The 13,186-nt window shown below is 49.7% G+C and overlaps 1 protein-coding gene across 2 annotated transcripts in view; it reads right to left on the bottom strand.

The window, feature by feature from the left end:
* LOC146789405 (protein QNR-71-like) overlaps window positions 1–12,643 on the bottom strand; it is an 81,772-nt gene extending 69,129 nt beyond the window's left edge. For both annotated transcript variants that reach the window (XM_085631529.1, XM_085631530.1), the window contains exon 1: window positions 12,513–12,643. In XM_085631529.1, coding sequence (XP_085487655.1) covers window positions 12,513–12,576 — 64 coding nt within the window. In that variant the 5' untranslated portion in view covers window positions 12,577–12,643. The remainder of the gene's footprint in view (window positions 1–12,512) is intronic.
* Between the last annotated feature and the right edge of the window lie 543 nt (window positions 12,644–13,186).

The following is a 13,186-nucleotide window of genomic DNA, read 5'->3' as shown; positions in this document are numbered from 1 at the left end:
TTTCGTACTGACAATGGACCGTTCTCATAGGGCGTCCGGAATTTTCCTCCACTTCTCCTGTTTCTTATGAGGACCCTGCACCCCGGGCCTAAGGGTACGGACTCTGGCTCGCCGTCGTTGGCTAGCCTTCTCATTGGTCGTGGCTCTGCGGCGCTGATGCGTTGTACGGCTCCGGCTCCCAGATATCAGATACCGGAAAATTGTCCCACCGAGGCCCTGTTAGCATCAACGACCAGGGAGTTCTGAGTTGTGCAGTGTGTTGTGCTGCGGTATTCATGCAGGAACTTGTGTAGTTCTACCTCCAGATCTATTTGCTCCGCCACGCGCAAAATCTGGTTGATGGTCCGCATAAACCGTTCCACTTCGCCATTGGCTTGCGGCCATTGTGGAGTTATGCAGTGATGTTTGATCCCTAATCTGGACAGGAACTCTTTAAATTCACTGCCTTGTAATGGGGGTCCATTGTCTGTCTTGATGGTGTGTGGTAGGCCAAAAAGTGCAAATATCTTCAGGAGCGCTGGGGCTAGGTGGCTAAACGCCGTGGATGGCAGAACCTCGACACAGGGATACTTTGTGTAGCTGTCTACTAGCACCGCCGTGACTCTCCCATCGGGGAAACATCCGAAGTCCAGGCTCACCCACGAACAGGGGGTTGGGGCAGGGTCTTCCGTTATCACTGGGGCTGGAGATTCTGCATTCCCCATCAGTTGACATGCTCGGCAGCTTTTGACTACTCTCTGCGGCTTCCTCCAGCCCTGGAAACCATAGTTTCTCACGCAGTCGAGATTTCATTCTTCCGGTACCCTGGTGACCTTCATGTGCCAGGACAGTGACCCGGTCTTGCAGGCTCTGGGGGACAACAATGCGTGACCCTCTTAGAAGGAGGCCACATTCTGCCGTGCTTAGTTCATCCCAGGCTCTCCATATTTTCCTTAGACGTGTTCTTTCTGCTTCACTCCACCCTTGGACATTGTGGAGAAAACCATCCCACAATCCTTTTGCTATTGCGTCCAGTGTTCTTTTGAGAACCATGTCCAACGTACCATGTTGGACGTTATTTCTTCTTTTGAAACAGTCTGCGGGCATGCCCATTGAGATATATGGACAATGTTGGGGTTGGGGGTTGTATCGCCCAATCCTCGGTGGGGGATGTGGCACCGACCCTCGGAACAACGGAAGGAGAGGTTGGTGGTCTGTCACCACTCTGAATGGGTGTCCACTGACGTATAGTGGAAATGGTTGCAAGCCCATTTGATGGAGGGCCTCTTGCTCTATTTGGGAATACCGGGCTTCAGTTGCTGTGAGCGCCTTGCTAGCGAACGCCAGTGGTGCCCAAGTTCCTGGTTCAGTTTCTTGGGTCAATACAGCTCCCAACCCTACGGGGCTGGCATCCACTATCAGTTCCGTCTGTCGGTTTACATCGAAGTACGCCATTGTCGTGCTGGCTAATAAGGCTGATTTAACCTTTTGAAATGCCTCTTCCTCTCTTTTTGTCCATTGCCACACAGCGTCTTTATTTGTTAGCCTGCGTAGAGGTTCAGCGATGGTGGCTAGGTTCGGGATGAACCTCCCACAGTAAGTGGCCATATCCATGAAACTCCTGACCTCTGAGGTGGTATTGGGTGCTGGTGCCGATTGAATCACTTCTGACTTCTTCGGGTCTACTTTCACTCCATCCGGACCAAAGACATATCCGAAGAACTCAATAGCGCGCTGAAAGAACTGACACTTTTCCTTGTGGAGTGTTACTCTATGCTCGGCTAGTCTTTCTAGACTTGCTTTGAGTCTGCGGTGGTGTTCTTCCAGCGTCGCGGAGTGTATTAGGATGTCGTCACTTACATTCATGACCCCTTGCAGGCCTGTCAATATTTCTTTTACGGCGTTTTGGAATATCTCCGCGGCTGAGGATATCCCAAAGTTCAACCGCCTGTATCTTCGCAGGCCCAGGTGCGTCGAAAAAGTTATGCATCTGCTGTGTTTGTCCAGCTTTAGCTGGTGGTATCCTGCATTTAGGTCTAACTTGGAAAACCATTGTGATCCGTTCAGATCTGCTAGAACGTCAGACGGTGGGCATCAGATGCCGTTCCCTTCTGATTGCCTGGTTGGGCATCCTCATGTCTATGCATATCCGGATTTTTCCTGGTTGGCGAGGTTTTTCAGCAATCACCATCGGGGATACCCACGGAGGAGTCGGGCCTGACACTTTTTCTATGACTCCGTGCTGTTCGAGTTTCAGTAGTTCTTGTTCAACTAGCGGTCTTGGATGGAAGGGTATTCGCCGGTGTCGTAGGGCTACTGGCTTCACTGCTGTGTCAATGTGTAGTTTGATGGGAGGCCTTTTGATATTTCCTAGCCCATGGAATAGCTGCGGGAATTGTTCCAGAATATTTACCGTTTGCGTGGTTTTTACGGGGTTGGCGAATGTGACTAAGTTAAGGTCTTCAGCTGTGTGGCTACCCAGGAGAATGTCGGATTCTTTGTCTACCACATGGAATGTTGTGGTGACCTCATGATCTTCTGATTGGACGGCTACTAGTATTTTCCCTTTTAGTGGGAGCGGAACCTGGCTCCCGTATGTGAGGATTTTCACTTTTGATGGAGTCAGCTGAGGTTTGGATGTGAGCATCTGATAGTGTTGGTAACCCATGACGTTAACGGATGCACCCGTGTCGATCAGGGCAGTGACTGGTGTTCCAGCTATCATGATCTCACAGGTTGGTTGTGGACGGCGCTGCTGTTTTAGGTCATTTACAAATGACACGAAATGGCACTCAAGTATTGTTGGTGTGCCGGCCTTGAGCTGTGTGTTTGCTTGTGTCTGTTCGTCTAGCGACAGGTGTCGTACTTATCTGTACGGTGTTTTTCTTCCCGATGATCCTCTCGGCCTTGCGCCTCCTCTGCACACGCTTGCAAAATGATTTGGGATGCCGCACTTGGTGCATGTCTTTCCTTTTGCCGGGCAGTGGTCGTGAGTGTTCCTCTTTTCCACAGTACCCACATTGCAATCTTCGTGGTGTTCTGGTAGGCCACCTTCCATGGCCTCCACGCGGCATCGTGTGTAGCGTATCGGCACGCTCTGTCTTGACAGTCACCGTCTGTTCTGTCGCAGTGTGAAGCACCGCTTCCATTGCCCACGCCCGGACATCGGAAAACTCGTGGGACCTTGCAAGAATTAGGATGTCCTCCAGGGAGATGCGGAGTTGGCGAAGGATCAGAGTCCTCAAAGTCTTGTTTCGGCACCCCTGAATTAATTGTGCACGTGCTTCCTTAATCGGGTCATCCTCCGTGCACGTGCTAGCCAGTTCACGAAGACGGGCGTGAAACACATCCATAGATTCACCATCTCGTTGCCGTGCCTGTCGCAATTTGAATCGCTCATAATCTGGGTTTAGCTGAGGATCAAAATGCGCATTCAGTGCTCTGACCGCTGCGTCATAGTCTGTTGCTGGCCCAGTGTTTGGCAGGTGCGTAAACAATTTATAGATTTCATCTCCCGCTAAATGCAATAACAGCGATCTTTTGACCTTATTGTCTGTTTCCCTCGCTGCTATGAATTAATTATGAAGTAATTATCAAGACTGCTCAGCCATACCTTCCATCTTGGTGACGCTGTAGCAGGTCGATTAGTTCACTGAATGGGGGTAGCGCGCTTACTTGCGAGTAAATTGGCGCCGCTGGAGCCACTGGTTGCTGGCTCGGTCCAGCCGCCGCTTGGTCCACCATGTTGAACGACTCTACAATGTCGGGCTACCTTCAGCGAGTCTCTACCAGCGTGGTGTAGCGCGGGCCTTGCCTCCCTGCGTTGATTTAGCCGTGTGGTGCGCCCTGAACCATATTAGACAGTTGTTGTTGCCAATGCTTGTTGTGTCATTCACATGACCAGCAGGCAGTGGTATGCCCCTCTTCTGGACTGCATGCAACCACTCTGCGTATGTCCCCTTTGTGGTGCTGAGTGAAGAGTACTGAAGAACTGAGCGATTTGCCCTGTGCTTTTGCCAATTGCCCTGTGCTTTTGCCAATGCTTGTTATGTCCTCACTCAGTCTTGCACACGGTAATAGGGCCATGCAGACACCGTGCGTGAACGATGTCTGTAAGCAGCGCTAGAGTCCTCGTGCAGTGGCATGAAGAAAGCTCCCCTCGGTGCTCTCCACTTGGGAGTTCCGCCGTGTGCGTGGTGTCTGCTGGGCTTACCGGCACTGTCGCCGTCGCGATGGGCCGCGCGTCAGGCTCGCGCAGTCACTGCTTCGCTGGGGCTCGTCCACATGTTCAGCACGCACTCTGTGGGAAAGCAGGTGCCGCTTGCAGTCAGGATGCGACGCTGGGATCGACGAGACTCTGCCCGATCTACGCCGGCACACCGCAGCTTCTGGTGCACCTAGTGAGTGTCGGGGGCGCAGTCTCACTTTACGGAGTTTTTTGGGAGCGAGGATTCTTGCTCACCCTCGTCGCCAGTGTAAATACCCCCTGTGGTGGGGGCACCGCTGCTACTGAGGGCCCCTGACTGCGGGGCCACGTGGAGACTGACACTGGGAAATAACCACACAATGATTGCACGTGTACTGGTGTGGGCCGGAAGGTCACGAGCGACCTCCACCCGTTTATTTATACTCTCTGGCCACGCCTGGCCAGAGAGTGCTACATAGTGTGTGTATGCTTCCGGGGGTTACTGGCTAGCCCAACAACTAGACCGTTACAGTTAGCATTACCATAGTGTAACCTGAAAACGCTGCACCTTCTGACTAGATGGGCTGCCAAGTTAGTTTAATACTCTTATTATTGGGGTGTAGGGATTCTCCGAAAATAGCTGTGGGTTAAACCACAATTTAAACACTTAAGGGACATATTATCAAGCCAGGCGATAAAATTATCGCCGCTTTAGCGGCAGAAAACTGCCGCTAAAACGGCGATAGTGGGCTTGATAATACGCTCTATGGAATTCCAATTGAAACCCATGTTAGATGTGAATGACATCTAACATGTGCTTCAATTGGAATTCCATAGAGCGTATTTACATAGAGCGTATTTATCAAGCCCATTATCGCCGTTTTAGCGGCAGTTTTCTGCCGCTAAAGCGGCGATAATTTTATCGCCTGGCTTGATAATATGCCCCCAAAGGAGCAGATCGCTGCAAAGCTCTATACAAAGCTTAGAAGTGTTCTTGTGTGAATGACCGCACGGTTTACCAGCTGCTTTATTTATAAACTTAGAACCGCTCAAACTTACCTCTCGAAAGACTTCTTTTGGTGACAAATTTAGATACTGTGACGTGGGCTAAAACCCAAACTTCCACAGTAGGTAACGTTACCAGAAAACTCCATGTCACCGGGAACATTACTACACTCCACTGCAAACTTACAGCATCAGAGGAGTTGCTTCGCTTATGGTTAACCGACCCCCACACAAACAGCGAATTTTAGTAGAATTGGGTCTCTCCTCACATCTAATAAATATGGCGGGTCATCGGAGGGCTGAGCTGCTCTTTTAGTTTTCAGGACCAGGACTCCTGGCGCAAGTCTAAGGCGGCGGTGGTGGTTTGCCCACCTCTGAAGCAGCAGAGACCGCCCACCCATGCAACTAAAACCCAAATTTATAATGGTTAAAAATCAAAAGACTTCTGCTTCCCGCCCTTTGACGAGGCAACAGTTGGCTATGGCACCACCTCTTCCTTCCCTCACGGCTATTGACAAGATGCTCCAAAAAACTATTGGAGTAGTGGCAAACGCTATTGAAAATACGGAGCGTAGATTATCTATTACCCCTGTGGTACCTTTAACAGAGCAGGTTGGGGATTATTCTATATCTGTTACTAATCCTCCCGACGCAAGTTATTTTCTTGCATCTTTTGTGGACTTACCCTGCGCCCAGGCGTCTACAGATATTTTAGTAAATAATGAATCTATAAGTTTATCCCCACCCCCCCTTCAAACACTATTATAACTAATATTTCGGGTCCTCGAGGTAAGAACAGGAGACCTGTGAAGAAGCAACGTAAAAACACAGGTCAAAACCCTGTCTCTGTACCAATTACCACAGGCCCCTCTCCAGTAAATATGGTAGCCCCGCTCTGGGCTACTAGTTTAGTAGCTGAAATCCAGCTGTTCTTAGAACAGATCATTGGCAAACATTAAATCCTTGGCATCTAGGATTGACAGACTAGTTACCACTATCAACAATAAGGGTTTGGGAAAGATGTCTCCAACGATCCTTAATGGAAACTTTGCTCCAAGCGGAGCTGGTGACAGCGCTTCCCAATCTGGGACTAACTTAGTAGCCAATACTCTTTTAGGGAATAAAGCTACACGACCAACCCCTACTAATAATGGGCCTGCCACTGGTCTAGTTAGCCTTCCCGTAAGTACATCTAATGTCACTGATGGTTCCCATATAGCTGCAATTTCAGTTTTCGCTTCAACCACTCCAATGGCCACTCTTAGTATAGATAAGATAGGACCTGCAAGAACTGGAGTCGAAAGGAGGCCCTTAGATGTTTCAGTCCCACCTATTCTCTGCAGGTCCATCAGCGGAGTTACAATCTATTAATCTTCCCCCTGAGTCCCTACCTTATGTTGTAGTCTTAACGGGGGTGCCACCTTTAACCCAGGAGAAAAACGAAAGCCACACTGAGCTAAAGAATAAGTGTATGCAGTGGCTAAACGTTAATAGACCCCTTCCCCCCTATATCTCGGGGGATATCTTCACCGTAAGACGTGTAGATTGGATTGGGAAGGGACCCAAAACTATTGCAGGGAACTATGTGGTTATAAATTTTAAGGGACACTGCTGCTGTCTAATACATCTGTGGGTCGTCCCCTCCTAGATTAAATACCCAAATTCTCTCTCTTCACTTGTCTTACTTTTATCCTGTGCCACCTCTGAGACCTGTCCCCTTTAAAGGTGCTAGACACAATGAGGGCCGTATTGACTGTCCCTCTGGAGTGTATCCGGGGCAAGTAAACTGGGTTGGCCCGCACGTCCATAATGCTCCTCCGTCATCCCTTGAGCACAGTAATAGGTTCAGTGTACTGAACCAGGTTGATTGACGCCCATCTGACAAGGTGATACCCTTGAACATCACTATTGATATTCCCATATTTCCATTTCAGGGAAGAACTAAGAGTCCCTTCCCTCCAGTGGTTTCACTGTCTGGTGGTGCAAGCAGGTTTGAAGGGTATGATGGGAGGGTTGCAGGCGCCGTGGGGTTTGTGCAAGAAGTCTCCGCCCAAGATGGCTGGTATCTTGTATAGTAAATTCAAAGAACAAGGTCCAACCAGAGCCTCCTACCTGTGACCGTCCTCCCACCACGGTAATACGAATCCCATTTGATACCAGTAAAGTAGTTGACAGTACCATCAAAATCCTTTCGTGGAACGTTGCTGGTATAAAAAGTAAACTATCTAATCCTGATAGGGGCACCTTTATGGCTAATTATGATATTTGTTTGATCCAGGAAACGTGGGCTTTAGAGGAGAGCGTTTATCCAGGCTATGCAATATTTCATACTTTGGCTGTATCTGGTGGCAGGGGGCGTCCTTCGGGTTGTCTTTCAATTTGGATTGGCACTCATCTGGGCATTACAGCTATTCAAATACAAACTAACTACCCTGATATCCAATGTGTATTAATGACACCCCCAAATTCACCAAAAATAGCCATAATTATTATCTATTCCAGACCAGTCAGTCGTGGGCTGGAGTCTGAAACTTTTAAAGCTTTAGATTTCTTTTTCCAGACACTTGCTCCCTCAGTCATAAAAATTTGTTGGCAGGGACTTCAATTGTCAATTCGAGCCCTTGGCCAACCTGGACTGGGATGTGCAGGATGCCGAAGATCTGCTCTGGTGCATCCCGGAACCAAAGATCCCTTCGGTAAAGGCTTGGACCCGGTTGGTCCTCCAAAAAAAAAAAAATCATTCTCGCTTGCTACGTCATAGCAGGCGTGCAATGGGAGACTGGACCCTGATCGCCTGGGACTTCCCACATTTAATAGGTTATCACATACTTCCACTATCGACTACATCTTGATGGAAGCAAGATTTTGGGATAAGCTTTTAGAATTTCAAGTGCACCCGAGACATGATAGCGATCACAATGCCCTGGTTTTAAACACTTAAACCAGGGTCTTTCGGGCTGATTAACCACGAAGCCAGCATCACACTTATGACCATCCCACTCATAGTCTCGAATAACCGTCGCACGGTCAATTGGCCCCACTTACAGAATTCACCAACTAAGCTGTGTGAAGTTTATCAGCTTGCGTTACCTTGGATAGCTGCAATGGCTGATTTGTCATCAAATAGCCATGCTGTTACAATCCATAGTCATCTGGTTAATGCCCTGGGGGACGTCCTTTCCCCCCCATCAACTATGCCCGGTCGGGGTGGGGTCAAGACATATCATTGGTACAACCACTCCTGCAGGAAAGCCAAGAAAGATCTCCTCAACGCAATCAAAGTCCAGGATAGTTTATTAATCAGAGCGTCTCGTCTGCTCTATAAGGCGGCCATTGAGGGTGCAAAGAGGGATTGGGAGGAAGCCCGGTGGGAAGAGATGAGAATAGCGCCGTTGGCAGGGGACGCTAAGTCCTTTTGGGCCATTGTGATTACGGGTTCTAGGGGAGGCGGACAAGCCATCATTCCAAATATCACGCCCTCAGTGTGGGAGGCCCACTTTGGGGCTTTATACGCATGCGTGGAGCACGAGGATCCACCTCAGCCAGGTTTAAATCCAATTCTTGGTACTGGCCGGGAGGCACTTGCGATACTCGCACGGCCCCCTGCCCTAGCCCCCCGCCATGAGCATCGACTGGCGGGGGCCTTGGGCGGTGGACAGACATTTAGCGCACCTCCCCCAGACCCTCTAGTGAGCATCACCCTGAAGGAGGTAGAATCTGCTATAGGCAACTTGCTGCCAAACAAAGCACCCGGCCTTGAAAAATTGCCTGGGGATCTGTTTAGATCCCAGCCGAAAATATGGGCGCCCTATCTTGTTATTTTATTTAATGCGATCCTAATGGGCTCCGACCCACCTGATACTTGGCTCGGGCCGAGATTGTCCCCATTGTTAAAAAAGGTTGTCCTCTTTCCCCCTCTAACTATAGGCTCATTAGTTTGTTAGACAACTCAAAAACTAATGGGCAGAATTACCCTGAACAGGATACAAGCCTGGATGGAGGAACGGGAAATACTGTCCACTCTCCAGGCTGGATTTAGATCTGGAATTTCAACTTTGGACCAGATTTTCCAGCTCCAGGTCCTTTTTTGGAAAACTACCAGGGTTGAGGGTGGCAGCCTCTTTCTGGTCTTTGTGGACCAGCGGGCCGCTTTTGATCTGGTCCCTAGGGAAAAACTGTGGGTGGTTACGGCAGATTTGGGCCTACCGCCCTATCTGCTTAATATTCTGACCCGTCTGCATTTTGTAAACTATGCCCAGGTCAGGTGTGGGAGATATGGGGCCCTTTCGGATCGCTTTCCTGTTGCTAGAGGCGTCCGGCAGGGGTGAGTCTTGGCCCCTACCCTCTTTATAAATGGTCTTATCGAAACCTTAAACGAAGTTAAGGACAATGATGCTCCCTGGTTGGCCTATGGACGTGTACCTGCGTTAATGTTCGCTGACGACACCCTGTTGTCGCGAACATCTTCGGGCATTCAGCGTGTCTTTGACGGTTTTGTGGGCTCTGCGCTGCGACTGGAGATCAACTTGATAAAAACCAAGTTTATGATCTTCAGTCCCCCGAGGCGCACGCTCCCGAACCCTCTTTTGAATGGAGTTCCGTTGGAACGAGTCAAAACCTTTGTATATCTTGGGATAACGCTGATGGAGGATTTTGGCTGGGGTCACCAGACCGCCAATTCTGCCCTGAAACTGTCGCAAATAGCTGGGGGCATTGGTAAATTCCAGAGAGCTTCGACATCTAGATTGGTTGCGCTGGCCCTTGAGAATTAGACTACAGGCCCGGACTGCATCTCTGTACGGGGCAGAATTTTGGGGTCGTAAATATGTGTCAAGCCTCTCGAGGGTTGAACAGGCATTTTTGAGAAACTTGGTGGATTACCGATAAGTACACCCCTTATCCCTTTGCAAATGGATATGGCAATGGAACCTATTGAGGACTTGGTAGATGTGCGAACCCTACTCTATTGGAGGAGGCTCTGGTCAACACCTGAGCTGGCTTCCTTCAGAGCTGAATTTCAGGAGGTCTGGGAACAGCTAAAAAATAAAAATATTCCCTGGCTCTCACATTATGCTCCTCTCTTTAAAAATAGGCCTGCCTCAATTATGGGGGGGGGGGGGGGGGGGTCTCCTGAGGTGAGCTGTTCGAGGATACCCAGGGCCCAGCTCTTAAGCATGGTGAGACAGTATAATCGATGCGTTCTACATAGCTCTACCACTCATGGTAGGCTCTCCGTTGATTTCCTCACAATTAAATTAGAAAGGGGGTGGGAGAAATTTTTGGATGAGGTCCAACCCCCCCTTGCGAGGAAATTATATATCCAACTTAGGCATGGTTCTCTACCTATTAGATCATTCACTTCAAAATGGGCTAAGTCTGAAAACGAATATTGCCCAATATGTAATTATAAGAGAGAAGATCTTATCCATGTCTTTTTTTTCTGTCCTGCATACAGTAACCTTCGTAAAGCTTGGCTTATCCCACTATGTAAAAACTTGGGCTTTCGATACTGTGTGCAGGCACGCAGAGTCCTTAAGTATGATACATCTCCGCATATTGTATTTGCTGTCTCCCGATTTCTTTATGGCATGTGGCGTTGTAGGTCTAGTTTTAAATTACTCTAACCGTCTTTGATAACTCACCTGTTTAATCTCACTTTTTACGAAATGTTATATTTGTATTCTCTAATTGGATGTGCTATGTATGTACCTATTTTATCTGCACTTTTATGGTCCTTGACCGAAATAAAGTGATCTAAAGTAAAGCAACTAAAACGCTACATCGTGCCGATGAGGACAGGTGCGGAGGGCCCGCTGTAAGAGCTCTGGCGTAACGAAAGTTGAGGGGGCCTCCCTGCACGTTACGAAGAGGGGCCCCCTCCAGGCTCAATCAGGAGCTCTCTGGCCAGAGTGCAGTGCCGAGGGGGCCCCCTGGAGCTTGGGCGCCCCGCACCGCGGCGGGTGTTACGCCCCTGTGTAGGAGCTGCGAGACCCCGCTAATCACCCCTCACCGGCTGGGGGCACACGGCCCTGTAGGGCTGATGCGCACAATAAACGGCATTAATTCGGGTGACCAGGCGTCTAGGATCTCCCGCGTTTCCACCAGCGGCCCCGTCAAAGTTCGGCGAATACACGTCCAAGTTCAGAGATGGTCAACAGAAAATAAAGAAAAGTTTAATGTGTTCCGATCACGACGAATTATCGGCCCTTATCAAAGCAATTTAGTAAAAAATAAATAAATACCCACCCCACACGAGGTAAAGCTTCCAGTTCCTTTGAATATATCCCTTTAGGGCTTCGTTCTCATTTCCAGGTTGAGAAGACCCGGCTCTTCGACTGAACACCCGCAGCATAGCGCCTAGATACCCTCGCAGGTGATAAGCTGCTCTTTACAAAAAAACGGATTGATTTGTTGTTCCATACCCGTCGGTGGTTGTGGAATTGTAGCCCTTCATGCCATGGTTGGAAAAATGCCCCCGGTTTTCAAAACCTGGTAACCTATATTAAATACAGTACACAATGAAGACGCTGTCACATGCTTCTCTTCAATGCAAAGTGAGCGCACATTAAAAAAAAAAAAAAAAACACACACACACCTAACACTTAACGCGCCCGCCCAACACTTACACCCATACCGTTTTTCACATCACGGATTTTAGAAGCAAGCTTTAAAAAAAAATATAAACGTGCATTTCAGACAGTCCATTTAAACTGCACGCATTATTGCAAATTTCTTAAGAGCCGCACACTACAACGATATGTGGACTACTCCGTCTGTGTGTACCATGAGCCCCAGAGATTGCGCGCAGAAACCGCAAAGCGCTCACCTGGCGCACCAGAAACCACACAGCGCTCAGAGACAGCACAGCGCTCACCTGGCGCACCAGAAATCACACAGCGTTCAGAAACAGCAAAGCGCTCACCTGGCGCACCAGAAACCACACAACGCTCAGAGACAGCACAGCGCTCACCTGGCGCACCAGAAATCACACAGCGTTCAGAAACAGCAAAGCGCTCACCTGGCGCACCAGAAACCACGCGCCCAGCGCTCACCTGGCGCACCAGAAACCACGCGCCCAGCGCTCACCTGGCGCACCAGAAACCACGCACCAGAAACCACGCGCCCAGCGCTCACCTGGCGCACCAGAAACCACGCGCCCAGCGACCTCCCCACCGGAGACTTCGCGTAGAGCCCTCCCATAGTTCACCTGTCGCGCGTGGCTATAACTCGCACAGCTAACTACAAAATAAGCGAGGGCCCCTTACGCCGCCGGCGTTGCGCTCCTCTCACCCACAGCAGCAAATGCCGCGCAAACTTCTGTCGCCAGCGGGAAATCACTCACTCGTGACAGCTCCCACGCAAAGCACCAGCTGCAGGACCCCGAACAGCACCACCGTCGACTTCATGTTGTGAGAGAGAATGAACTCTCGCCGCCCACGCCCCCTTTAAAGCCCCGCTAGGGCGGCAGCTGAGGCTGATTAGCAGCCTGCCCCCTCCCGCCCAAGGAGCGCCACTGCTGCGGGGCCCGTCATGTGATGGAATTAGGCCGGGACGCTGCCCGCCTCTCTGTACCCCCAGCGATCCCTCGCTCATGTGCCTCTGACTCACTGTCTGGAATCCGAAGAAACAGGCCTTTTGGACGGGTGCAGGGATGCTCTCACATGACTGGCTCCTTTCAGATGTGTCTTTAGATTAAACTTCCACCGACACCTGCTTTCCCCAGTTCACCTCCCTGGAGCAATCTTAAACTAAGTAGCGTCATGAATGCAAAAGGAGAAATCTTTAGCTGCACCGCACTCCAATAGTTTTTACAATAATATTTAAGCTTGCTTCGGAATCCGTGCGAGGGCGAGGCCAGGTTTCTAGTTCTGGGCTTTCTTTGATGCTATTTGTTCCCGGCTTCGGGTTTGGTAATCCAGGTGCTTGAAATGGAGCAGACAGGACTACGAGTCCCAGAGGGCTCCGGTTTATAAAAGCAAGAATAAGACACATTCAAAAACTACAAATCTTTTCAGT

The sequence above is a fragment of the Triturus cristatus genome, chromosome 10 (assembly GCF_964204655.1).
Source record: "Triturus cristatus chromosome 10, aTriCri1.1, whole genome shotgun sequence".
Lineage (NCBI taxonomy): Eukaryota > Metazoa > Chordata > Amphibia > Caudata > Salamandridae > Triturus > Triturus cristatus.
The sequence above is the reverse complement of the archived record's forward strand: the minus strand, read 5'-3'. Positions and strand labels throughout refer to the sequence as shown.